Raw genomic sequence first — 26873 nt, 5'->3', positions numbered from 1 at the left:
ACCCCTCGGCTCGGTTGGCGTTACATGGACCAGCCCGGCTCGCCCGCCCAACTCCCCGCGCAGGCGGGGACTGGTCCCGCCGGGTCGGGTGGCGGGAAAGGCTGCGGCCGGGCCCCTGAGGGCCGCTGGCTCCGCAGGGATCCTGAGGACCGGCCGGGAACGGGTGAGTGTGGGGGAGAGAGGGCTCTACCGGACAACGTCCTTTCCGAACCGTGGGGGCACCCTCGAGAAGTGCTGCGTCTGGTTTCCCGCCACCGGCTTTCAAGGCAGGGGGCGGGGCTTGCGCGATAGGCGCGCATGCGCAATTCCACCCCGAGTTCAGTAGGTGCCGCGGCGTTCACCCCGCGCTCGGCTGCACAGCCGGTCCTCGTGCAGTGGTGCGACTGTGATGGGTTGGTTGGCGTGGAACCCCTCAGGTAGAACAGAAGGTTCCCGGGCATTTCCACTTTGGAACTTTCCATCCTCTTCAGACCCGAAGAAACAGATGCAGCCCGCCAAGCAGGAGTCGGAAATCGGAATTCGCTTGACTTAAATCTTAGGTGTTTATAGAATGGATTTCTCGTTTCTTTAGCTCCTTTCTCTCGGGTGGGAGGCATAAGGAGGATACAGTTCTTGCTTGGGTTTGTGAGCTGGACTGTCAGCTACTAATGAAGCTCCTTCCCCCTAGTCTTGGTTCTTTACTCTGCCCTTCGTGCTGCCACTAATTGCCTTTTTACAAAGTCAATCTGGTCATTTCAGATTAAATTTAAAACTCCCCTCTGGTCCCCCACAGACAGGTTTAAATCCTTTGGTGGCGTCCGTGGCCCTTCACAGTCTGATCCTCTCAGACTAATTTTCTGAAGCGCCCACATTTTTCCTGTGCCATGCACTCGAATCCCAGCTACATGGAAGGGGTGTATCTGCCTTGTGGTCCTTCATGCCTTACGCTCCTGCTGTTCCCTCCACTTGAACTACTTCTCTGCCAAATGAACTTCTCTTTCAGGACTGAGCTCATTTGTCCCTCTGAAAACCTCTATTTCTGGCCCCCCACTGCCCTGGCCAAAGTAGTCACTTCTTCCTTTGTGTTCTGGAAGTATTGTACCTCCTTCTGTTAGTGTCACTGATACAGCCTAGTAAAAAGTTCTAAGCTGTGCACTGTGCTCAGCGACAGGTAGACAGAGATGAATAGGATAGAGTTCCTGACCTTAAGGAACTCACAGTCTAGATGGAAAAACACATGTAAATGAGTCCTCTGCAGTTACTGGGTGACAAGTCTGCACTGGCTTCCTAACTCCTCTCACTTTGGACCCTCTTGAGTAAGCTTATTTATTGCCACAGTTTCACACACATTGTATTCTGATGCCTCCAAATCTCCAGTTCCAACACTTCCTCCCTCAATTTCAGGACTTGTCTGCTTCCATTCCAGTTTAAAAACCATTTCTTGATCATTCACATTGTGCTGGTCACAATGATTCCTGATCTCAAGGAGTTTATAATTTAGATCAGTTATTAACAGGAGATTGAGTTAGAATTACCGATGAGCACTTTCAAAACACTCTTGTCCAAGCCCAACCCCATGTAAGTTCGGATTCTGTAACTAGACTCTGAAAATTCAGAGATGAGAAAGAAATACTTCATGCCCTCAGGGAATCTAATGCTAAGGGAGGGAGACAGACATTTCAAACAATCTGTTTAAGTATGACATATAACATGATCTGTAGATACCATGATGGAAGTATATTTACAGCACAAAGTAGACACACAGGAGAGAGAGGTCTCTTCTGTATGGAAAAGTTGGGAGGAAGTACAATTTGGGCTGAATCTTAAAAGATGAAAGGATAGACTCTAGCGCATTCAGGACAGAAGAGTAACTTGAGAGAGCAACTTAAAAACCAGCAGGGGAGATTATGAAGGACCTTGTATTGTAGGCATTTGAAGCTGCTGAAACTTTGGTTTTGTAGTGTATGCTGTGGTAAATAATTCAAATAGTACTAAAGGAAAGGTAAATATTTCCTTCTGTTGTAGCCCCGCCCCCGTCATTCTCCCCAGAGACAATCACCATGAAGTTTCTTATGTATCCATTGAAGGGTTTTAAGCAGGGTAGTTATAGTTGTATGGCCAAATCTAGTAACCATTCTGTGAATAGATTTAAGGGAACAAGACTAGAAGCAGAAAAGGAGGTTAGGAAGTGGTTGAGTAGCCTAAGCTAGAGATATTCAGGGTCTGAACAAAGGCAGTAGCAGGGGGGGGGTTTATAGGGGTTGGATAGGAGAGGTTAAGGAAGTAGAATTAGCCTGAGTTAATGACTTGAGGTATCTAGGATGACGCCTAGCTTTCCTACATGAATGACCAAGTAGAGAGTGTCAGTCCCTAAAGAGATCCAGAATAGAAGTAGAGACAAATTTAGGGGGAAGATACTCCATTTTGGTCATGTTTAATGTGAGGTATCAGTGAGACATAAAAATGGAGAATGCTATTCATTAGTGGAATGTGAGATTGACACCATGGGACCTCAGTATGGCAAGAGTAGAGATTTGCTGGCTAATGACTCAGAGATGGTAGTTGAAGATGTGGGAATGGATGAGTTTGCCCAAAGAGGCTATGTAGAATAAGACCAGAAGAGAACTGAAGACCAAGGCCTATGACCACCTGTGCTTGAGAAGGAGAGTAGCTTATGGCATTAAGGAACGGTTTTGTCTTATGTTGGGTTTTTTCCTCCCTGAGATGGAAGGGCTTCGAGCAACTTCTATGGGCCAATATAAAGAAGATCGGAAACAAATGAGAAATGAGGAACAACTGGGGCACCTGGCTGGCTCAGTTGATAGACTCTTGATCTCAGTGTGTTGAGTCCCATGTTGGGTGTAAAGATTACTTAAAAAAAATAAAAATCTTCCTTCCTACATATCCACCTTTCTTCCCTCATTTCTTTCTTTTCTTTTCTTTTTCTTTCTTTCTTGAGATTTTATTTATTTTTTTCTGACAGAGAGAGACAGTGAGAGAGGGAACACAAGCACGGGGGAGCTGAAGAGGGAGAAGAAGGCTTCCCGCTAACAGGGAGCCTGATGCAGACCTGATCCCGGATACTGGGATCAGGACCTGAGCTGAAGGCAGACACTTAAGGACTGAGCCACCCAGCCACCCGGCAAAAGACAAAATCTTTTAAGAAAAGAAATGAGGAACAACCAACTAAGGGACAGGAAGTGATTGATAAATCACAAATGGAGGGCTTAGATTAGAAGCAAAGAAGTCTGGATGGGCATTTGAAATATGTACGTTTTTAGGCTTGGGTGGAGAAAGTTGAAAGAGTTCTTTGTCTGATGACGGACTGAGTTCCTCAGAGGAAGGGGGTAGAGAAACCAGCTAAAAGGTCTGGGAAGCAGTGGAGTAGAGGGACTTGAGGATAATGGTGAAAGCTAGAAACAGTTGTTCCTTGGGAAAGAGAAGAGGAAGTGGCCTAGGAACACTAAAAAAGATTGGCTGGGCCGGGCTGAGGGCTGTGGTCAGCCTGGAGAGTACACAGTAATTGTGTATTATTCTGCAGGATTTGGTTTTCTTCAGCAAGTCTGAGTCCAGACCTAAGTTCAAGAGTCTGGGAAGTGGATGGTTGAACTGAACTGAGGTTGGGATCTTTTGTAGGGTTGAATGCAATGAAAGGAAAAAGACTGACCCTTTGCAGAGAATGATATTTAGTGATACACTACCAGGTTATGTGATACTGCCTGTGTGACCCCAGTGTGATCATTTTGTTTTTCAGCTCAAAAATCTTCAATGACTTCTTGGTTTTTGTTTAAATCCTTGAATTGGTAGACAAAGACAAGGTTGTCCCATAAAGTCAGTTCCAACCCCCCTTTCTACTGCTGTCCTGTCAGTTTCAGTTATCCACAGTGGTTCCCTCTTGGCCTTTGCTCTGGTCATTCTCTACCTAAACTCCCCACCTCCTCTCAGCTGCCTGGACACTGTGGAACCTTCGAAGGCCCCAATCCAGTCACACTTCCTCTGACCAAACCTCCTTGACCACTTTTACCTGAAAAGAGCCCTAGTTTTTCAGAAAACTTTTTTCAGTGTCACTTCCTTAGATCTTATCCTGACTTGTCTTTTATATTATTCCTTTTCTATTAGGCGGGTTCTATTTCTGCAACTACATTTCTTAAGTTCCTTTAGCACCTTTTCTCTTTGGAGGCTCATCATAAGCATTTAGTGGCTGATTATAGAGTCCAATAGGCAGAGAGGAAATGAACATTTTGAGAGTTCTACTTTGTGCTCAGCATTCAGTTAAGTGCCTGGTAGCAATCAGTGCTTCTCAAACTATCTTGGTAAAGGACCAAGTAGGTTCCCCTCCCCACCTCCACGAAGGTGTTAAAAATTAGTACTTTTCCTTCTTTTTTCTCCCACCTCCGCCTTTACTGAGTTAGAATTGACATATAAAGTACTTTTCTAAAAACACTTTTGTAAAACACTGGAACTATTTAATTACTAATGATAAACAATTTAAATAGTGCTAAAGTGAAAGACAAATGAGATAAATGTTTCTCCTACCCCAGACATCCGCCCCCCAATTTCCCCAGAGATAATCATTATGAAGTTTCTTATGTATCCATTGAAGGGTTTTAGGTAGAGTGGTTATATGGTGAAATCCGGCAACCATATTATAAAAGACTTAGTAACTAAGGCAGGGAAAGAGGTTAGGTTAGGAAGCAGTGGAGTAATCTAATCTAGCGATACTCAGGACCTAAACTAAATTAAATTACTAGAAAAATAACATGGAAAAAATACAGAATTATATAGAGTTTTTAAAATTATTAGATTCAAGGGGAGCCTGTGTGGCGCAGTTGGTTGAGTGGCTGACTCTTGGTTTCAGGTTGGGTCATGGTCTCAGGGTCATGGGATGGAGCCCCATGTTGGGCTCTGTGCTCAGTGCAGTTTGCTTAGGACTCTCCCTCTGCCCATCCCTGCCCTCTCTTTCTCTCTCAAATAAAGAAATGCATATTTTATTTTATTTTACTTTATTTTATTTATTTGACAGATAGAGATCACAAGTAGGCAGAGAGGCAAGCAGGCAGAGAGAGAGAGAGAGAGAGAGGAGGAATCAGGCTCCCTGCCAAGCGGAGAGCCAGATGCGGGGCTCGATCCCAGGACCCTGGAATCATAAACCACGAGCTGAAGGCAGAGGCTTTAACCCACTAAGCCACCCAGGCGCCTCAAGAAATGCATCTTTTAAAAAATTATTAGATTCAACAAACATTAACTCTTACGTGCTATAAGATGTTCTTTTTTTTATTTATTTATTTGACAGACAGAGATCACAAGCAGGCAGAGAGGTAGGCACAGAGAGAAGTGGAGAAGCAGGTTCCCCACTGAGCAGAGAGAGCAATGCAGGGCTCCATCCCAGGACCCTGAGATCATGACTTGACCTAAGTAGAGGCTTAACCCACTGAGCCACCCAGGCGCCCCTGTAAGATGTTCTAAATGCTTACGCTTCATGTCTATACTTGATGCAGACTGTGGACCAGCAGTGGTCTGCATGTCATGCTCTGAGAAGCACTGCTTTCCATGTATGATGGCATTTAAATATTCCTGTTTATCTTCTCGGTAGACTGATAAGGAAACTGAGCTTTAGGTTAAGCCATAAACTCAAGATCACTAATTTAGTACTGGTCAGAATTGGAATCCAAATGCCAAGTGTCATTCTGTTCATACTAATGATTCTCAGAGCTGGTTCTTAGAGTTGGTTTGGGGCAGAGTTTTTTGTTTGGATTTACTTTGTTTTCAAGAAGTGAGTTAATTTTCTATTTTCAATAGTACATGTATTTAATATATTATCCTTTGCTTTTATTTGGTTCTTGCATTTTGAGGCCTACAAGTATGCAAGTATGTTTCAGAGGAATAGTGCTTCCTCTGAACCACTTGGTACTTAGGTGAGTGGGAAAAGTAACTAAAATCCCTTTAAATGTCCAGGTCTGCTGGCTTTAAGGTATTTGACAAGGTTCCCATCTGTCTCTGATGAACTGTGAAAGTAAAATATAGTTAGTTTTTTCATAAATTCTAGTTTATCAAATTTAATGGACTGTATTTTTCTTAAGATTTTATTTATTTGAGAGAGAGAGAGAGAGAGAGTGAGAGAGACTGTAAGAGAGGAGAAGGTCAGAGAGGGAAGCAGACTCTCCGTGGAGCTAGGAGCCAGATGGGAGCCTCCATCCCGGGATTCCTGGATCATGACCTGAGCTGAAGGTACTTGCTTAACCAACTGAGCCACCCAGGCACCCAATGGTCTGTATTTTATCCTGAGATTTTATTCTTAGTTGTTGTTGTTGTTGTTGTTTTAATGTTTAAATGGAAAATAGGATATATAGTAATTGCATGAGATTTTCTCATAACAGCTTTATTGGGATATAATTTACAGACCATAAAATTCACCCTTGCAGAGGGTACAGTTCACCGAGTTGTAGAACCAATAGCACTAACATTAGAGTGTTTTCATCACCCCCTAAAGAAACTTTGTACCAGCTGTATTCCATCTCTCCTTCTCCCAGGCGCTGGCAACCACTAATCTACTTTGTGTCTCTATGCTTTTGCCTATTCTGGACATTTCATATAAATGGAACATAAATTATGTAACCTTTTGTGTTTGTCTTCTTTCACCGAAAATAATGTTCTCCAGTTTCATCACTGTTGTACCATGTATCAGCTCTTTGTTTCTTTTTGTTGCCAAATATCTACTCTATACATATGCCACTTCTTGTTTATCCCTGCATTTCACAAAATCTGTTCATCAGCTGTTGGACATTTGGGTTCTTCCCCACATTGTGACTAGTATAAATAATGTTGCTATGAACATTCATGTACACATTTTTGTGTGGACGTACATTTTATTTCTCTCAGATAAATACTTATGAGTGGAATTGTTGGGTCTTAGGATAACTCTGTGTTTAACATTTTGAGGAATTGCCTATTTTCTACAGCAGCTGAACCATTTTAGAGTAAGCAATATGTGTGTGTGTAAGTGTCCTTAAGTTACAAAATGTGAAGTATGCAACCTTATGTTAGTTACCCAAAAAAAAAAAAAAAAATTAAAGACCCATCTATGAAATCCAACAGTTCAGAAACCACTGCATTTCTCAAAACAAACAAACAAACAAACAAAAAAACCTATCCAAGAGTTTATTAATGGAAAAAAAAAAAAAGGAATTTCTTCCTTCTCTATTGGTTCTTTGGCAAACGAGAATGGATGGTTTTCCCGTTTTGCCTCTGTTGTGAGTGAAAGGGGCAACATGGGAGGAATTGCTTTCAAAGCAGAAAATCCAGGAAGTGTAATCAAATGCTCTTATTTTAGAACAAAGAGAAATTACAGACTTCTGTTTATTCTGTCCAAGCCTGGAAATAGCTCATGTGGTTTCTCCTTTTCCTTCTTTGTAGGAGGAAAGGATTTGGGGGGGTGGGTAACTATAGGAAATCCCACTCTCTCTCGTCTGTGCATCAGAATTAAGCCTTTTTTTTTTTTTTAAGATTTTATTTATTCGAACACCTGTGTGACTCAGTTGGTTAAGCATCTGCCTTCAACTCAGGTCATGATTCCAGGGTCCTGGGATTGAATCCTGTGCATCAGGTTCCTTGCTCAGCAAGGAGCCTACTTCTCCCTCTGCTGGTCGCTCCCCTTGCTTGTGCTTGCTCTCTTTCTCTGTCTGACAAATAAATAAATAAAATCTTTAAAAGGGGGGGGGGGTTGTTTATTAGAGAGAGCACACGTGAGCACAAGTGGGTTGAATGAGTGGGGCGCAGAGAGAGGGGGAGAATCATAAGCAGACTCCCCACTGAGCAGGGAGCAAAATCTAGAGTCAGCCCCTCGCCCCGAGGCAGCCCCTATGTGCCATTTTTTAATATAAACTTTTGAATTTTAGTGTGCAGTTAGTTTTTATTTATATGACATATTGTTTATTGAAATTATCAAGTTTTCCTAGTTGTTCCTCAGGGTTGGGATACCTGACTTGTTTCCAAGCCTTCACCATTAAAGATAACTCATCCATAAACATCTTTCTGAAATGTTCATTCTCTCTGAGCCTGTTTCTTCATCTGTAAAATGGAAATGATTGTATCTATCACTTAGGACTGTTGTGAGGTTCAAAGTGTAATAAAGCTATGAAAACATTTTATAAACTAAAATGTTTTAAGAAGAGGTATTATTTTTGTTTTCCTCTCTTTTTTTAAATTGTTTTCTTGGGTTATAATCTCCAAAATGGGCTCACTGGTTCAGAGGTTATGACCCAGGATAATCCATTAATTCAAAATTAATTCATTCAGCAAATATGTAACGTGCTCTCTATAGGCATATTCTAGGCTTTGAGGGGTACAGCAATAAACAGTAAAATGAAACCGTGTCTTCGGGGAACTTTCTTTTTGTTGGGCTGGTTTACGACTTTTATTTTATTTTAGTTTTAAAGATTTTATTTATTTATTGGAGAAAGAGGGAGAGAGAGCATGAGAGGGGAGAAGGTCAGAGGGAGAAGCAGACTCCCCACAGAGTTGAGAGCCCGATGGGGGAGACCCAGTCTCAGGACTCCGGGATCACGACCTGAGCCAAAGTCGTGCCTTAACCAACTGAGCCTCTCGGGTGCCCCGTCTTTTATTATATAAATATATAAATCAATGATTCTTAAGTGCCAGTGAGCAGAACAGTACTGCTCTGTAATAACATTTCTATCAGTCTGAAGTCAAATGAGAAAAAGAAGGACAGTGTAGGGAGTTTTTCATTAAGACTTGTTTACGTACCTTAAAGGAAAGGGCATAGCTGAGATTATATAATATCTACTTTTTGTGTGTGTGTTAAGCTGTTTTTCTTTTATGAAACACTGGTGTTAATAGATGTTAGTGGGGCTTTTAAAAAGTATTTGGTTTTTGTTTGTTTGTTTTTAATATCCCTATCTTTATTATCTTTACCAGTGAAGATGGGTTCTCCAGTTTGGGGGGGGACATACACTGATACATGAAATCATGAGGCTTGGGAACCACTGATTTTTATTTTAACTTTGTATTCATCTGCGTTTACAACGTGCAGTGATATAACTTAACAAACTTCTTACAATACAGTAACCATGTAATGGAAGTGAGGTAGGTGTCTGTCAGTTCAGCGCCTCTGGGGAGCAGGTGCTGAGTGGAGTGAGGAGTGCTGTGATAGATCAAGGCGGGAGCAAGTTGGAGGGCAGCAAGAGGCTCAGCCCACAGAGCTGATTGGCCAGTCTTGGCCAAGCCAGGGAGAAACTCAGAAGCAAGGACTGACTGGTAGAGGGGTCCTTGTTGGGCCTGAGGACCCCTGTGCTTATCATTCGCTGAGGGGCTGCCCAGGAAGCGCAGAGCTGGGGTGGATCCTGGAGGTGCTGTCAGCAAGCCACGTTCTTTGCAGCTGAATGATAAGCTCTCTCTTTCTCTCTCTTTTTTTAAAGATTCTATCTCTTTGTCAGAGAGAGAGAGCGCAAGCAGGGTGAGTGGCAGGCAAAGGGAGAAGCAGGCTCCCTGTTGAGCAAGGAGCCAGATGTGGGGCTGGATCCCAGAACCCTGGGATCATGACCTGAGCCAAAGGCAGATGCTTAGTGATTGAGCCACCCAGGCATCCTGACAAGCTCTTTCTTGATGAGAAATCTCCGAGTGGGCACCTCCGTGGCTGTCACAGCATCCTTTCTGTGACTCTGCCTTGGTGAAGAACAGAGAGGGAGGAAGAGAAGCCAGGACCCTGACCCTACCCTGTGACCCTTGTACTGTTCTTTGTGTTAGTTTTTACCCAATGATTTTTTTTTTAAGATTTTATTTATTTATTTATCAGAGAGAGAGAGAGAGCACACAAACAGGCAGAATGGCAGGCAGAGGCAGAGAGAGAAGCAGGCTCCCTGCTGAGCAAGGAGCCCAATGTGGGACTCAATCCCAAGACCCTGGGATCATGACCTGAGCGAAGGCAGCAGCTTAACTGATTGAGCCACCCAGGCGTCCCTACCCAGTCATTCTTAAATGAAAGACATTGAGTGCATTCAGAAATCCATAAGCCAATATTTAGTAAAGGAGAATAAGACAATCAGAGTATAAGTGGTCTAGGAGAGGAAGATGAGACCAGACAGTTAAAGTGAGTAGTTTCTCGTTAAATGAATGAAGAGTGAACTATTTAAGTTTTCTGTCTCTGGATGATTTCCTAATAGCGCGTTTCCACCCAGAATGGCTGAAATGCGTAAGAGAGCTGTTTGATTGCAGTGCTAATGGACAGGCCCAACATTGCCAGCTTGCTTCATGACCAGAGAGCTTTCCATTAGGTCATCTGACCCATTTCTTCCTCTGCTTTGCCTGTTGCTCTCTGGTTTTGTCAGAACTGCAAGCGGGGGATAAAAACAAACCTGCAGGGGATTAGAATCTGCAGTCCTGGGTCTCTTACATAACCTCTTTCCATCTCAAGTCTGCAAGGACCGCTCCTTTCCCATCTCCTTTCCCCTTCCCTTCTTAGTTCGATAGCCAAGTAGCAGGTAGCTGTTACTAGCTCACTATTTTTGCCTTTCAGGTAAAGTGTTGAAAGCAGACGTCTGAGTACTCTGTTGGGGCCAATTTTACAAATACTGAATCTTTACATCACATTGGTCTACAGTCTACAAAGATATCGGGGAAGAGGAGCTAGGACTGTATGAGGTTATGTCTTAGAGGCCCCCAGACATAGCTTTGTCTCTGTTGTTAGAAGGCTTTACCCTGTCACACCTTTCAGTACCAGAGTGTGATGCTGGCTCTTATTTCGAGGAGGATGTGCTGACTCAGCATCTTTACAGACTGTTCTATTTGTTTTTGTCAGCTCCCTAGGCTGCCACTTAGAGAGAGCAGACAGGGAAGTATGCAGTCTGTATGTGTTTCTGTGTGTGTGTGTGTGTGTGTGTGTGTGTGTGTGTGTGCACGTGTCCGTGTGTGTACGTATGTAAACACGCCAGTAACCTATCTGAAAAAGCAGGATGTGTCTCAGGAGAATCAGAGATCCCACACACTGCACCTACCACACTGGAGTCCAGGTCTGAGGAGCTACAGGTCCCATGAGAGAAGGCACTGAACCAGAAGTCTCCCTTCAGACTTCTAGTCCTTCAGTGTTTTATAGGCTCACTCTTGCTGGGCTGAGAGTTCAGAAAGTAGATTAACACTGTGTGTGGGTAGAAAGGTAGCATGTAGCCTAGAGAAGCAGACCAATTACATAAATGCAAGGAGATAACATCAGGCATTAAACCTTAGTCCTTTGGACACTACCCATTTACTCTTGGGGAACAGGGGTGGAGTCAGGGGCTAGAAGTGGCTATATGGAACAGGGAAAGGTCTTTTCAGAGGAAGCTGCCAAGGCCTGAGAACAGTGTAGCTGAATATGCCAAGGGGACAAGACTGAGGACATTCCCAGTTTTTCACAGGAACAGGTTAGTGAATATAATGTGTGCGTGTATGTCTGCATTATTAGGGTCAGGTTCTGAAACATCCAAGATTCAGGATCTCCGCCTACTTGATTACCTGATGAGGGTTTAGGGATCTTAATCAAAAGGGACAAGCTTTAGAAAAGGAAGATGGTTCTTCTGAGAACCGGTTTCTATTTAGTTCTTTTCCATACCTATTCTGTTAGACACTAGCTTCTACTAAGATGCCCCAAATTTAAGAGTAACTTTGGGGAGGATGGTGAGGGAACTTTCTGCATCCCCAGTGCCTCAGAAGCCTCTGGACTCCTAGGAATGTCAGATCCTAAGTAGAATCATTGTGTTTCTTAGCTCTTGTGGTACACAGAGCTGTGACAGGGTGTGTGGAGGGGCTGTGGTAGGTGGAGGGGCCTTAAAGGAGAGGGAAGCTCATCCCACCCTGCCCCACCCTTCCTCCAGAAGGTTACGGAGCTCGCTGAGGTTGAAAGTGTCAGGATTGATGCCTTTCTCTGACCAGCCCTTCTTTCTATATATTACCTTGACTCTGAAACAGGCTGTTTCCATAGTTTTAGATCCAAGTTAGAGTATGGAGCAGATGCTTAATTCTTAGGCTTGGGGTCTCCTTGGTTTTGATGAGGTAGAAGCCTTCATTTAAGCTTTCCCTAGAACTAGGCATAAGACTTTTGGTACTTTTGACAAAAGGGAAGCATTTGAGGACCTTGTTTAGAATACTCTGAGCATTAGGGTCCTCTTCTGTTCCCCTGTCCCTTTCGTGGAGAGGACCCTCCATGTGTTACCTTTCCCTGTCTCTACAGGCCTCCTCCTTGCTGAGTCCTGTCTCCACCTACCATCTGTCTCTCTCGGCTGCTCCACTGGTGTATGGACTTGTACATGATGAATTGTGAACTTCTAGCCACGTGTAGTGCCCTTGGGTACTTAGAGGGAGACACTTACCACAAGGAACCAGATTGCTTAGGTGAGTACCTTTTTGAGGAAACAGGTAAAAATAAACTTGCTTGAATTGCAGAGGTCTGTAGAATTTCTCCAGTTGTGGGTATGGGTAGCCTGGGGGCCAGGATGGAGCTTCTTCCAGGGTTCTTGTAAGTGTTTATTCTGTCCCTGAAGAGAGTGTGAAGGATTTGATCCGGTACTTGAGGCATGAGGATGATACTCGCGATGTGCGGCGACAGCTGGGGGCAGCCCAGATCCTGCAGAGTGACCTTCTACCCATGCTTACCCAGCACTGCCAGGACAAGCCTCTTTTTGATGCTGTTATCAGGTTGGTTCCCCAGCTTTTTCCATTTTACGATGTGCCAGCCTTTGGCGTTTGAACTGATAGATTTCAGCGTTTGACCCCAGTGAGGAAACTGAACAACGTCTCCTTCCTTCATGGTCTCCCCAGGCTGATGGTGAATTTGACACAACCAGCCTTGCTCTGTTTTGGCAGTGTGCCCAAGGAGCCTAGCTTCCGGCGCCATTTTCTGCAAGTGCTAGCTTACTTGCAGGCCTACAAAGAGGTGAGGCTCTCCTTCAGGGCCCCCTGGGGCCAAAGTTGGGGGCGGTAGGAAAAGGGAGGATGGGTACCACTTAAGGTCCATTCCCCTATTTTATAGGCCTTTGCCAGTGAGAAGGCTTTTGGAGTCCTCAGTGAAACTTTGTATAAGCTGCTGCAGCTGGTGAGTGAGGGTCCACCTCCCAGGATCCCAGGAGACTCTTAGTGCCTTGCTCCTCCTCCAGGCAGAGCACCAGGCTGGCTGGTCATTGTCAGGACAGTGGAGTTTGGAGATACGGTCCTAGTCCTTGGCAATACATGGTCCCGTCCATTGTCTCTGGCTGCCTCAGGACTGCTTGTACTATTTTATCCTCCCCCCCCCCTTTTTTTAAGGTTTTATTTATTTATTTGACACAGAGACAGATCACAAGTAGGCAGAGAAACAGGGAGAGAGAGTGGGGGAAGGAGGCTCCCCGCTGAGCAGAGAGCCTGATGCAGGTCTTAATCCCAGGACCCTGAGACCGTGACCTGAGTCAAAGGCAGAGGCTTAACCCACTGAGCCACCCAGGCACCCCTCTTTTCTCCCTTAATCCTGGTTCTTCTCTGGGCTTCTGCCCTTTATCGAGGGTGGATGCTGGCTGCCTTCCACAGGGAGTCTTTGCCTCTAACCATCCATCTGACTAGGGCTGGGAGGAGCGGCAAGAGGAAGATAACTTGCTGATTGAACGGATCCTGCTGCTGGTCAGAAATATTCTCCATGTTCCTACTGACCTTGATCAGGAGAAGGTGAGAGGGTTTTGGGTTGTATGCCTTCTTATGCTTGGTTAAGGTGAGCTGCCCTTTTTTGCTTTTCTGCCCTCTGACAAGTTAGGGGGGGAACCTTGGTCAAGAAATGAGTTGGAGAACCTCAAGGCTGGGCAGTGAAACCAAATGACCTGTCTTCCTCTCCTTATCACTCACTCCCCAGAGAATCGACGATGACGCCAGTGTCCATGACCAGCTTCTCTGGGCAATTCACCTCAGTGGTCTGGATGACCTACTTCTTTTTCTGGCCAGCTCACCCGCTGAGCAACAGTGGAGCCTGCATGTGCTAGAGATTATCTCCCTTATGTTTCGTGACCAGGTGAGAACCTGGCGTATTTCTCTAGTCCCTTCACCCATGTACTTTCTGCTGTGTAGCCAGACATACTCTTGAAACGGTGACTGAATTATCTGGGAGCAGGTGGGTGACAGGTGACCATGTCCTGAGTATGGGTTACCTTCAACAGTTCTATTTCATTCACCTCTTCTGTTCCCAGCAGGACTGAACCTAGAATAAGGAATGACTGTCCTTCTGACTCTTCCTCTCTGTTCTGAATCTAGAACCCTGAACAGCTGGCGGGAGTAGGACAGGGACGCTTAGCGCAGGAGCGAAGCACGGATGTGGCAGAACTGGAGGTGTTACGCCAGCGAGAGATGGCAGAAAAGAAGACTCGAGCCCTTCAGCGAGGCAACAGGTGAGTGACAGGGAGGTGCCCTCCCTCTGTCCCCAGCCCTTCAGTGTGGAAGGCTGAGGGCTTGGGCCAAAGGCTAAGACAGTGGTGACCAGATAACATTTTGGAGTCATAATATGCTCTGATGTGCTGATGAGAGAGAATGGGGATAAAGCTTCCAGAGAATTGAGGAATCACCCTGGACTATTGTTTTTACTGCAGGCATTCTCGATTTGGGGGCTCCTACATTGTCCAAGGCTTGAAATCCATTGGGGAGAGGGACCTCATCTTTCACAAAGGTCTCCACAACGTGAGTATGCTCCTTATCCCGGGTGGGAACACTGTGGAGTTGAGGGTGAGAGTTGAAGGAAGGTAAGGGAGGGAGCGCCTGGCTGCCTCCATCGGTGGAGCATGCAGCTCTTGATCTCGGGGCTGTGAGTTTGAGCCCCATGTTGGTATAGAGATTACTTAAAAATAAAATCATACAAAAGAAATAAAAGTAAGCAAGCATCTCTGGAAGTAAACTGTCTTTGTTCTTGGGCTTAGAAAGTTGGAGACAGGGATGCCTTGGTGGTTCAGTTAGTGAAACTTCTGCCTTTGGCTCAGGTCATGATCTCAGGGTCTTGAGATCAAGTGCTTCATTGGGTTCCCCGCTCAGTGTGGAGTCTGCTTCTCCCCTTCCCTCTGGCCCTCCTCCCTGTTTGTTCACATGTGCACTCTTTCTTTCTTTCTCTGTCTCCAAAAAAAAAAAGTTTGGGGGGCATCTGGGTGGCTCAGTCCATTAAGTGTCAGGTCATGATCCCAGGGGTCCCACTTGTCCAGTTCCCTCTGCTCCTCTCCCTGCTCTTGCGCGTGTGCTCTCTTTCTCTCTCTCTCTCTTTTTTAAAATTATTTTGTTTTTATTTATTATTTATTTGACAGAGAGACACAGTGAGAGAGGGAACATAAGCAAACACAGAGAAGCAGGCTTCCCAATGAGCGGGGAGCCCGATGTGGGACTCGATCCCATGAGCCTGGGATCATGACCTGAGCCAAAGGCAGACACTTAACAATTGAGCCATGCAGGCACCCCTCTCTTTCTCTCAAATAAATAAAATCTTTAAAACAAAGAAAGAAAGGAGGGAGGAAGGAAGGAAAGAGAAAGAAAGAGAATCTTAAAAAATAAAAAGAAAGTTAGAGACAATAGGAGAAAAATTTTTGAGCCTCCGGCATTATTGTCTTTATCTATGTCTTCACTTAGTACCAGAGGGAGAGAACCTTCTAAGAGTTTCTTTCTTTCTTTTTTTTAAAACAATTTTATTTATTTATTTGACAGAGGGAGAGACGGCTAGAGAGGAAACACGAGCAAGGGGAGTGAGAGAGGGAGAAGCAGGCTATCCACCAAGCAGGGAGCCTAATGCAGGGTTTGGTCTCAGGACCCCGGGACTATGACCGGAGCTGAAGGCAGACACTTAACAACTGAGCCACCCAGGCACCCCTAAGAGCTTCCTCTGAGGAAATTGTAGGAATGTGGAAAAAGCTGCAGGGGGAAGGTGGTGGTGGGAAGTAATTCTGACCTCCCCACCCTACACCTCTAGCTCCGAAACTACAGTTCAGATTTGGGAAAGCAGCCCCGAAGGGTGCCTAAACGTCGCCAAGCTGCCCGGGAGCTGTCCATTCAGCGCCGCTCTGCCCTCAATGTGAGACTCTTCCTCAGAGACTTCTGCTCTGAGTTCCTAGAGAACTGTTATAACCGGCTCATGGGCTCAGTGAAGGTGAGAGCCTGGGAAGGTGGAACAGAGAGGTGATGGGGCCAGTGGTGGGTAAGAAGGGGACCTGGCGAAGAGCCTCTGGGAGGCTGATCCCAGAGTGTAGACTAGTAAGTCAGGCGGGGTATAGGGTGCCCTTGAGAGATGGTGAGAATGCTGGGAGGAGTGGGTTATTGGGGCTGTTTTAAAAAGGCTTAGACACTGGGTGTGGTACATAAACAATGAATTTTGGAACACTGAAAAGAAATTTTAAAAATTAATAAAAAATTTTAAAAAGAGGCTTAGAGAAATTCCCAGAGGAAGAGGAAAGACCTGGAGAGAACAAGAGAGGGCTGGAAATTCCAAATCCTGGAATCAATATTACAATGTTACAATGGTGTCCAGAGTCTATCCCATCATCCTGTAAGGTGAGGAAAAAGTTGGAAGCCCTGGAGTCATGACGTGGTCTTTTTTTCCTGGACATCAGGATCACCTGCTGCGGGAGAAGGCTCAGCAGCATGACGAGACCTACTACATGTGGTCCTTGGCTTTCTTCATGGCCTTCAACCGAGCTGCCTCCTTCCGGCCAGGCCTGGTTTCTGAGACCCTCAGTGTCCGTACCTTCCACTTCATTGAGCAGAACCTCACCAACTACTATGAGATGATGCTGACTGACCGCAAGGAAGCTGCCTCCTGGGCACGTCGGTGAGTGGGACAAGAATTGGGGTCAAAGTGGGCATCTTGGCCAGGCTGGGAATCTGAGTGCCTGAATTCTGAGTGGTACTTTCCTTGCTGTTTCAGGATTAAGGTGATTAGGCTGGGGAGCAAGGACAGGCTGGGTTACTGTTTTTGATGAAATATTTTTTGGAACGGGTAGGAGTGGTACTATTTCCACAGGCCAACTTCCTAAATTGTCCTCTGTGTTTCCTCTTCACCTCATCTCCCAGGATGCACCTGGCGCTGAAGGCCTATCAGGAACTGCTGGCCACAGTGAATGAGATGGACATGTCCCCAGACGAGGCTGTGAGGGAGAGCAGCCGCATCATCAAGAGTAAGGCCCTGGCCTGGTCTCTAATCCTGGCCTTTCCCATCTCTTAACTATATTCTCATTCTTTCCAGTTCCAGCTTCATCCGTCTCTCTCTCTTTCCCAAAGTTTCCAGACCAATCCTTCCATTCCTTTCTCTTCCCCATTCCTAGACAACATATTCTATGTGATGGAGTACCGAGAACTCTTCCTGGCACTCTTCCGAAAGTTTGATGAGAGATGCCAGCCACGTTCTTTCCTTCGTGACCTGGTGGAAACCACTCACCTCTTCCTCAAGATGTTGGAGCGGTTCTGTCGGAGCCGTGGGAACCTGGTTGTGCAGGTACTGGACAGCCCTGGGATGTGGAAAGAGTCACAGGGAGGGGCAGAGCACAGGGAACTCTTTTCATATTTCTGTAGCTTGAGCTGACCTATGAGAACTACTGGTCAAGGGATTTGCTGATGTTGCCTCTGTGAGTCTAATACAGTTTCCTGCTTTCATTAAATTAATCTCCAATGTAATGTAAATATCTTAATTCACAGGAAATATTTATGAAACACCTATTATGGGCAAAGCATATAAATCCTGGGGATGCGTAATTTTATTTATTTATTTTTTTCTAAGATTTTTATTTATTTATTTGAGAGAGAGACAGTGAGAGAGAACCTGAGCGAGGAGAAGGTCAGAGGGAGAAGCAGACTTCCCATGCAGCTGGGAGCCTGCTATGGGACTTGATCCTGGGACTCCAGGATCATGACCTGAGCCGAAGGCAGTCGTCCAGCCAACTGAGCCACCCAGGCGCCTGGGATTCATAATTTTAGAGTTTAGTAATTATGCTGTGATCTTTCCTGGTTATACTTCAGAAGCATTGTAGTGACATGGAAGGAGACCTAAGTTAAAACTCAGGAGGTCTAGGGGTACCTGGGTGGCTCATTCGGTTGGGTGTCTACCTTCTACTCAGGTCATGATCCCAGGGTCCTGGTTCCTGGGATCAAGGCCAGCATTGGGCTCCCTGCTCAGTGGGGAAGCCTCTCCTCTGCCTACAGTTCTCCTGATTGTGCTGTCCCCTGCCAACCCATCAAATAAATAAATAAAATCTTAAAAAAAAAAAAAGCCAGGAGGTCTAGAATCTCATTCTGTATTAGTAACTGTTAGACTAACTCAAGCTGCTCATATCATTGCCAGATCCCTAAGATGGTATTATAATATAAGCCTGAAACGAGGGGCACCTGGGTGGCTCAGCAGGTTAAGCCTCTGCCTTCTAGTGATCTCGGTCCTGGGATCGAGCCCCATGAGGATCTCTGCTCAGCAGGGAGCCTGCTTCCCCCCTCTCTCTCTCTGCTTGCCTCTCAGCCTATCTGTGATATCTGTCTGTCAAATAAATAAATAAAATCTTAAAAAAAAAAAAAAAAAAGAAGCCTGAAATGAAATAAAAAATTAAAAGCCTTAGACAAAGGGTGCCTTCCTGGCTCAGTCAGTGGAGCATGTGACTGTTTTTTTTCCTTTTTTTAAAGATTCATTTATTTATTTATTTGACAGAGCACACACATGGGTGAGCACAGGCGTGAGGAGTGACAGAGAGAGGGGGAGAACCAGGCTCCCCACGGAGCGGGGCAGGGGAAAATATATATATATATATATAATTCAGCTATAAAAAAAAGAATGAAATCGGGGTGCCTGGGTGGCTCAGTTGGTTGAGCAAATACCTTCGGCTCAGGTCATGATCCTGGAGTCCTGGGATTGAGTCCCACATTGGGCTCCCTGCTCGGCGGGGAGTCTGCTCTTCCTCTGACCTCTCCACTCTCACACACTCTCTCTCAAATAAATAAATAAAATTAAAAAAAAAAAAGAATAAAATCACCATTTGCAACAACATGAATGGAGCTAGAGAGTATAATGCTAAGTGAAATAATTCAGCAGAGAAAGACAAATACCACGTGATCTCACTCATATATGGAATTCAAGAAACAAAACAAATTAGCAAAGGAAAAAAGAGAGAGACTGACAAGCCAAGAATCAGACTCTTAACTACAGAGAACAAGCTGATGGTTGCCAGAGAGGAGGTGGGTGGGTGGTTGGGGGAAATGAAGGATGAGGATTAAAGAATACACTTACCGTGATTGAAAAAAAAATGATAAAGTCTAAGACAAGAAGAAAATCTCAATGAATTTGTATCCTGAAGACTCAGGCACTCTGCTTTGTAAAAATTTTTCTGTAATTCTTTTTGCTATGGCTTAAAATTTGGTCAGAACTGGACTTAAAAGGGCCAGTAGTACCAGTGAGACCTTGAGAAAAGATATTTTTACATTCAGGGCTCTATTGCATTATCAGAAATGCTAGGTGCTATTGTTTTTTTTTTTGTTATTTTTTTCAAGATTTTATTTATTTGATAGAGAGATCACAAGTAGGCAGAGAGAGAGGGGGAAGCACGTTCCCTGCTAAGCGGAGAGTCCGATGCAGGGCTCGATCCCAGGACCCCGGGATCATGACCTGAGCTGAAGGCAGAGGTTTAACCCACTGAGCCACCCAGGCGCCCTGGTATTACTGTTTATTGAGTATCTACTGTGTGTCAGACACTGTGCTAAGGCTTTCATGTCATCCTTGCAGTCTTGCCAGGACACATGCACACAGTGGTGAAGCAGCTTGTTCGAGGTCTTGCTAGTGGCTAGTGTCAGTACTTAGGTCCCCATCTGTCGGGCTCCGAAGCTCATGTTCCTAACCTTTGGTGTGTTATGAGTTTCTTGAATAGAGCGTGAACCTCGAGTGCCTCCTAGTCCTTCTATTTATGCCCCAAACTGGTTCACAGCTTTGATTTGGGGGAGCAGGGGTGAGGTGTTGACTCTCATTTTCCTGCTTTTCAGGAGAAAAAAACACAGTTTATGTTTCCATAGGGCTTTGCATTTTACGAAGCCTTTTCATATACAATTTCATATCCTCTTAGCAAATCCGTTCATTCTGTAAACTTGCTTAAGATATCACTGCTTTGGGGAAATCTCTGACCCCAAGAAATAAGTCAAGTACTATCCCTATGTTTTGCTCTGGCATTTTATGCCCAGCCATACTCTAGGCCTTATCCATACTGTAGTATACTTTACCTGTCTACACACCTGTCTCCTCCACTAGACTGTGCTCCTCAAGGGCAAGGAAGTAGACCGCTCACTCTTGCTTCCCTATTGCTTATGAATAGCACATGGTCACTCTGTGACTATTGAATTAATTAATTCAGACCTTGAATGAATGAATGAATAGAGAAGACATTGACAGGAAAACATCTCCTTAGCTTTCCAGCCATCCTAACAACAGTTCTTTCTCCATAGAACAAACGAAAGAAGAGAAAGAAGAAAAAGAAGGTCCTAGATCAGCCTCTGGCATCTGGAGATGTCCCCTCTAGTGCAGGGGAACTAGAGGCTATGTGGCTGTCCCTGGCCGAGCAGCTTCAGTGCTGTGCCCAGGTGGGTAGTTGCAGAAACCCTGCCTTTCCCTAGGGTAGTGTGCTGGTAGGCTGTCTGGGTTTCCCTCCTCTGTTCTCATAGCCTTAATCCCACTCTAGGATCCAGAGCTCAATTTGGACTCCGTGGTTCCCTTTGATGCGGCCTCAGAGGTGCCAGTGGAAGAGCAGCGGGCAGAAGCCATGGTGCGGATCCAAGACTGTCTCCTGGCTGGCCAGGCCCCACAGGCCCTGGCCCTCCTTAGGTCTGCCCGGTAAGAGCCCTGCCCCCACATCCTTCTGGATCCAACTCCTGGGCTTTTGGAGGCAGAGGGAGGCTTTCATTGTGGTCCAAGGTTCTTTGTCTTCCAAAGAGAGAAATCCCATGAGAAGCACAGGGGCTCTGTACTGAGCACTGAATCCTGGGCAATTTCATTTGGCTTATTGGGGGGGTCTGTTTTTAGTTTTTATTTTATTTTTGAGAAATATCAGCGAGCACAGTTAATTGGGGAGAAAATACAGATAATTCTATTGGCTGAAGGTAATCATCTTTAACATTTTGATGAGTCATCTTTTTCCTCCTGTGTTATCTATAGACATACAGAGTTGCCTTGACAAGAATGAAATATTGTACGTACTGTTTTATAGTATTTTTTTTTTACTTCTCAGTATTATTGTGAGCATCGTTTCTCATGAGACATATTGCCATAATTGTTAATGGCAGTGTGAAATGTACATTTGTTCAACTGATTGTGACACATTTAGATTGCTTGCGTTTTGTTCTTATGGTATGGGTTGCAGTGTGGCTGATTTCCCTAGAGTCTTTGTTTCATCCTTGAGGTAACAGTTTGCATTCTCTTTCTGGCTGACAGATGAGAGCTGAGTCCATATTTCTTCACCCACTTCAAATGATAACTCCGACTCCCCGCTGACGAAGGTCTTTTTTTTTTTCCTCTGTGCTTCAGGGAGGTATGGCCAGAAGGAGATGTGTTTGGCTCTCAAGACATTTCCGCAGAGGAAGAGATCGAGCTGCTGAAACAAATCCTTGGTGCCCCGCTCCCCCGTGAGTCTCCACTTTCTTCACATCCCCTTCCTTCCAGCTCTTCTCCAGAACCAGTGTCACAGAGACCTGATAAGTCTCGTTTTTTCTATAGGGCAGCAGGGGCCAGAGGAACAAGGGGCAGAGGAAGAGGAGGAGGAGGAAGAAGAGGAGGAAGAGCTGCAAGCGGTCCAGGTGTCAGAGAAAGAATTTAATTTCCTGGACTACCTCAAACGGTGCGGGCCGAGCACACAGAGTTGGGCCCCAGGGTGGAGATCGTAGAGCTGGGGGGAGGGTGAGCGGCACCCCTCTCGTGCTGATGCCCGCTCTGCCTCCCCGTCTCGGTGTAGTTTTGCGAGCTCAGCTGTCGTGCGAGCCTATGTGCTGCTGCTTCGGAGCTACCGACAGAACAGCGCCCACACTAACCACTGCCTGGTCAAGATGCTGCACCGCTTGGCCCATGACCTCAAGATGGAAGCCCTGCTTTTCCAGCTCTCGCTCTTCTGCCTCTTCAACCGTGTGCTTAGTGACCCAGCCGCTGGGGCCTACCAAGTGAGGACACACCAAGCAGTGGGGACCGAGAGGCTTAGGGCAGTTCTAGGGTCACAAAGGATAGTCTTCAGGAGAGAAAGCGTGCTGAGAGGTGACAGAACGGTGAGGAGGTAGGCAGACAGATTGAGGGAGGCTGGAAGATAGTCTGAGGGAGGAGGGGCAGCTGGGGACAGATAGAGAGAAAGTACCTAGAAGGTCTGGTTGATGTGTACATTGAGGCCAGAGGTCTCAGAGCAGCCTCCTTCTTCCCCAGGAGCTGGTGACTTTCGCCAAGTACATCCTGGGCAAGTTTTTTGCATTGGCTGCCGTCAACCAGAAAGCCTTTGTGGAGCTGCTGTTCTGGAAAAACACAGCTGTGGTTCGAGAGATGGCCGAGGGCTATGGCTCTCTGGATGGCGGGTGAGCTTGAAGATGGGGAAAGATGGGCAATGGTGGGCGACACGGGCACAGAGTGTCAAAGCTGGAGAAGCTTGCAGATCAGTTAGTAGGACTTCCCCTTTCATAGGTGAAAAAACAAGCCCTCAAGTTTTCCCTGAGACCACTCAAGAGAGGAAATGGGACTGGATCCTAAGTCTCCTTTCTACTCTGGTTTCCTTCCTTCACCCGCCTTCGTGGGGGGCAGTCAGTTGTCAGTGGGGTTTGGCTCTTTGGAGAAAGTCCCTATATGCCCTGTCCCAAAATGTGCTGGGCAACTATGAGGGTTCGTGGAACTGTTTGCCCTCTTTTCCTGGAACTCAGCTCCTCTCCTTTTTCCATATCCATTGAGCGCCTGCAGTGTCTGCTTCCACAGGCCCAACTCGGAAAGTCTCTTCATTTGACTTTTGGGTTCATTAAGTGGAAGGACAATGAGGGAAAGGAAGCGCACGGAGACATCCACTAGCTGGCTTCTCTGAGTTCCCTGCGTTGCCCTTGTTCCTTTTAGAGCTGACCAAATCGGGCCTGTGGTCTCCTTTTTCGGGGCCAACATCCTACATGCTCTCTTTCTCCTTGCCCCGTTTAGATCTTCCAGTCGCAGACCCCCTATTTGGAGCCCAGAGGAGGAGGCCCAGCTTCAGGAACTGTACCTTGCTCATCGGGATGTGGAAGGTATGAGTCCTTGAGATCTGAAGATTTCTGCAGTGAGCAGCAGGAGCTCTAGGACCCCTCTTTACTGCTTCACTCCCCCTCCACCTTAGGTCAGGATGTGGTGGACGTCATCTTGGCCCAGCTGAAAACGCCTCGAACACGCAAGCAGGTCATCCACCATCTGGTACGGCTGGGACTGGCTGACAGCGTCAAGGACTTCCAGAGGTAGAGGCTCATATGCTCTGGGGGGCATTGAGATAAGGGGTCCTCCGTTTGCTTCTGGGGCCCACTCTTCCACTGACACCTCCTTAAGCAGGAAAGGAACCCATATTGTACTGTGGACGGAAGATCAGGAGCTAGAGCTGCAGCGGCTTTTTGAGGAGTTCCAGGACTCAGATGGTAAGTGATGGGGCGGCTTCCAAGCCTCTGAGATGGGAGCCGAGCTGTCCCTGTCTTGCCCTTGCCTCCTAGTCCCGAAGAAGGCTTATCCCATCCCTTCTTTCCCTTTACTCTATTTGTGGTGTCATTTGTGAGTAATTCACTCAGTTTGCCTCTTTCCAAAGGCCTCTGCTCTCCTTCACTACTCCCTCTCCGCTGCCGCTCTACACGCTTTCCCTCTTTGTAGATGTGCTGGGTCATATCATGAAGAATATCACTGCCAGACGCTCACGGGCCCGGATCGTGGATAAGCTGCTGGCTCTGGGAGTGGTAGCCGAGCGGCGGGAGCTGTATAAGAAACGCCGCAAGAAGTTGGCGCCCTCCAGCCTGGTAATGCTCCTTCCCTGGCTCTGCAGGCCCTCCCTCTCCACCGCCCCCACCCCAAGTGCTCCTCACTGGTTGCTGGGTTGCTCACCTGCATGCTTCCTGCCTGAGGCTCCTCTGGCCGGGTACCCTCAGTTTCCAGATGACTCCGCTCCATCCCCACCCCCACTGAATTTTAGCCTAACGGAGAAGAGTCCCGGAAAGATGTTTGCCAGGAGGATCTGGAAGAAGGAAACCTGCCAGAGGAAGAAAGCGACGAGGGTGAAGAGAAAGAGGAGGACTCAGAAGCAGGGCAAGCCCAGGGTAGCTCAGTCCTTTCAACCGAAGCCCTTGGTCAAAGCCTGTCTCAGGAAGGTGAGCGCTTGGGCTGGAGACGTGTCCCAGTGGAGGGGTTAGCAGCATGAGCCAATGTTAAGCTTCCCTACTTGCCGTAGGCTTCTCTGCTCCCCTTCTGTGGCTCCAGAACTGTCTGATTCGAGCAGCAGACGATCGAGAAGAGGATGGTGAGTGGATAGAGGACGGTTTTCGGGGCTGAGGATACTGGAGGCTGCCAGAGACCTGGCCCTGGGGAGGACGACCGGTTCTAGCTTCTGACTCTCACCACATGACTACTGCCCCCGTCCTAGGCTGCTCCCAGGCAGTGCCTTTGGTGCCACTGACAGAAGAAAACGAGGAAGCGATGGAAAATGAGCAGTTTCAACAGCTATTGCGCAAGCTAGGGGTTCGGCCTCCTGCCTCTGGGCAGGTAAAAACACCAGTTCCACTTCCAGCCACGGGGCGTGTTGCTGCTACTGTACATCTCTCTCTCTCTCTCTCTCTTTTTCTTTTAACTGTACATCTCTTCCTCCTTGTTGCAGTTGCCGTCTCTGACCTCCTTACTGGTCACCTCTGACTAAGGCTCCTGCACAAGGCGTCCTGTTCATGTTTTCTGATCCCCTAGTCCCCTGTTCCACCTTACATGCTGCCCCCCAAGTTATCTTCCTAAAGTACGGTTTTTATTACATCACCCCCCTGTCCAGAGCACTGGGTGGTTCTGTACTGTTGGTGGGACACAGTCCACAGCCTCTGGGGGGCATGCTGAGCCTGGGCCAGCCTTCACAGCCTCAAACCCACGCCACCCACACACCTTATTTCACCGTCGTTGTTCAGGACTACTTTCCATACCTCCAAACAGCTGATCACGCCAGCCCCTCCACTGGAGGTCTCCAACCACATATACAAGGCGATACTCACCTATCACCCATCTTCCGGCTGAACCTCCACTCAGCCTTCAACAGTCAGTTCAGTTGTCCCCTCAGAGAAGCAGTCCCTACCACTCCTTCCCCCACTGAGGTGAAAGTAGGACCTTTGGCAGCTGGGATTTGCTCATTCCCTCGATGTAGCTCCAATCCCGTGATGTTACAGTATGTTGGTTCTTTCTTCCACTAGATCGTGGGTTTCTTGAAAGCAGGGATCGTATCTCATTCACCTTTAGATCCCTGATATTTGTTTGTTGATTTATTTAACAACTGAATTTACTGGGAACCTTCTGATGTCTCCGGCATTGTGTTAGACTTTGTGCATACATTGGATAAATAAGTGAGAAGTAGAATTGACAACCGATGTGGACCTCCACCAATGTGGGGTCGTATTTACTCGTGAAAATGTCAAGATCTGGTGAACTAGAGATTGCTCCTTCCATATCACTCCCATTTTCAATTTTTTTGCTCCTGTAGGAAACCTTCTGGAGAATTCCAGCTAAGCTGAGTCCTACCCAGCTCCGGAAGATAGCAGCTTCTTTGAGTCAGCCAGAGGAGGAAGGAAAACTTCAGTCAAGACTGGAACCTACCGTCTCTGAAGAGCAAGGCCCTGAAGAGGAACACCAAAAGGAGTACCGTGCACAGGCCCTACGGGCCCTCCTGTTAGCCAGAAGAAAGAAAGCCGGCCTGGAGTCCCCAGAGGGTAAGACCATTTACCTGTGGGGTATTATGGACCAGCCATGTTGACCACAAAGGTTGATAGGGTATTTTGAGAATATTTGGGGGCCCGGTTCCCTAATTCCAGACCTCTTACGGTCATTTCAGGGGAAGGGCCTGCTGGCGAAAAAGAACAGCTGAAAATGGCACCCAGGAAGCGTCAGCTGCTAGACAGTGATGAGGAACAGGAGGAAGACGAGGGCAGGAGCAAAGGTAGGGTGTCTGATTGGGATCTGCTTTTTCTTCTCACCCTTAGCACTCTTCTCCTCAGTCCTGAAGACTGACACTACCGGCCTTCTTCCCCCTTAACGTATTTAGATACTCTCTCTTCTCACCCCTGTCATTCCCCTAGGCCCAGAGTCGAGAGCTCCAGAAATCCCAAAGAAGAAACGGTTCCAGATTGAGGATGAAGATGAGAGCGACTGAGGAGCCAGAAGCTTCGGGGAAGGGCAGACCATTTTTAAGTCAGAGTTCAGAGAGTCACACAGGACCCAAAAACTTCTCTTACCGGACAGAAGCAGATCTGGGGTTCAGGAAGTTTAGGCAACAGCAGTGGGCAACTCTGCAGTCATTCCTTGCTTCTCCCAGTTTTAACAGTCTGACTCAGTAGCTCTTCAGAGACTTACTCCTCTTCTTTTAGGGTCCATTTCTTTGGGTTAGCAGCGCCCCTTAGCAAATGGGAGAAGTGAGTAACATATAGAAGGCACCTTGGAACACTTTTGGCTTTCTGCTAGAGGTGGGTCATAACACCAGATGGGGAGCTTTGTGACATGATGGGGGGGCGGGGGGTTGCACCAGTTTTAAAAGGCACCAGATGCTCCCATCCTCATTTCTTTCCTGTGATCACCCCATAGACACCAGATTGAACCTAATTCCAGCAGTTGAGGTAGGGTTAGGATGCAGTACTCGCTAGATGACGAATGTGTTTGGTATTAAATGAAATGTGTTTAATTAAATTAAAAGTCACCAGCA

The 26873-nt window shown here is 46.6% G+C and overlaps 1 protein-coding gene across 4 annotated transcripts; it reads left to right on the top strand.

The window, feature by feature from the left end:
* TIMELESS (timeless circadian regulator) lies at positions 1–26873 on the top strand. Of its 4 annotated transcripts, none has more exons than XM_082741799.1 (29): positions 1–163; positions 12200–12360; positions 12510–12663; positions 12787–12901; positions 12998–13060; positions 13561–13662; positions 13844–13999; positions 14239–14372; positions 14571–14658; positions 15926–16102; positions 16563–16780; positions 17023–17126; positions 17274–17443; positions 20419–20553; positions 20652–20803; positions 21494–21591; positions 21683–21803; positions 21918–22119; positions 22373–22518; positions 23120–23205; positions 23295–23409; positions 23498–23583; positions 23810–23952; positions 24126–24300; positions 24381–24449; positions 24573–24691; positions 25662–25887; positions 26010–26114; positions 26254–26873. In XM_082741799.1, the coding sequence occupies exons 2-29, from the start codon at positions 12264–12266 to the stop codon at positions 26325–26327; spliced, it is 3630 nt and encodes a 1209-aa protein (XP_082597925.1). In that variant the 5' UTR covers positions 1–163; positions 12200–12263; the 3' UTR covers positions 26328–26873. The 4 variants fall into 4 exon arrangements, with proteins under 4 accessions (XP_082597925.1, XP_082597926.1, XP_082597927.1 ...); XM_082741800.1 differs by having other exon boundaries at positions 7–163; positions 23501–23583; XM_082741801.1 differs by lacking the exon at positions 15926–16102 and having other exon boundaries at positions 46–163.

The sequence above is a fragment of the Mustela nivalis genome, assembly GCF_964662115.1.
Source record: "Mustela nivalis genome assembly, chromosome: 7".
Classification (NCBI taxonomy): domain Eukaryota; kingdom Metazoa; phylum Chordata; class Mammalia; order Carnivora; family Mustelidae; genus Mustela; species Mustela nivalis.
Note: the sequence above shows the minus strand (reverse complement) of the source record. Positions and strands in the feature narration are given on the sequence as shown.

Excerpts from the sequence above, each read along its gene's own strand:
- TIMELESS (XM_082741799.1), top strand. The coding sequence starts at position 12,264 with ATGGACTTGTACATGATGAATTGTGAACTTCTAGCCACGTGTAGTGCC. Across the intron at positions 20,554-20,651 it reads AGCTTCAGTGCTGTGCCCAG|GATCCAGAGCTCAATTTGGA; the intron begins GTGGGTAGTTGC and ends ATCCCACTCTAG. Across the intron at positions 21,804-21,917 it reads TTCCTGGACTACCTCAAACG|TTTTGCGAGCTCAGCTGTCG; the intron begins GTGCGGGCCGAG and ends GTCTCGGTGTAG.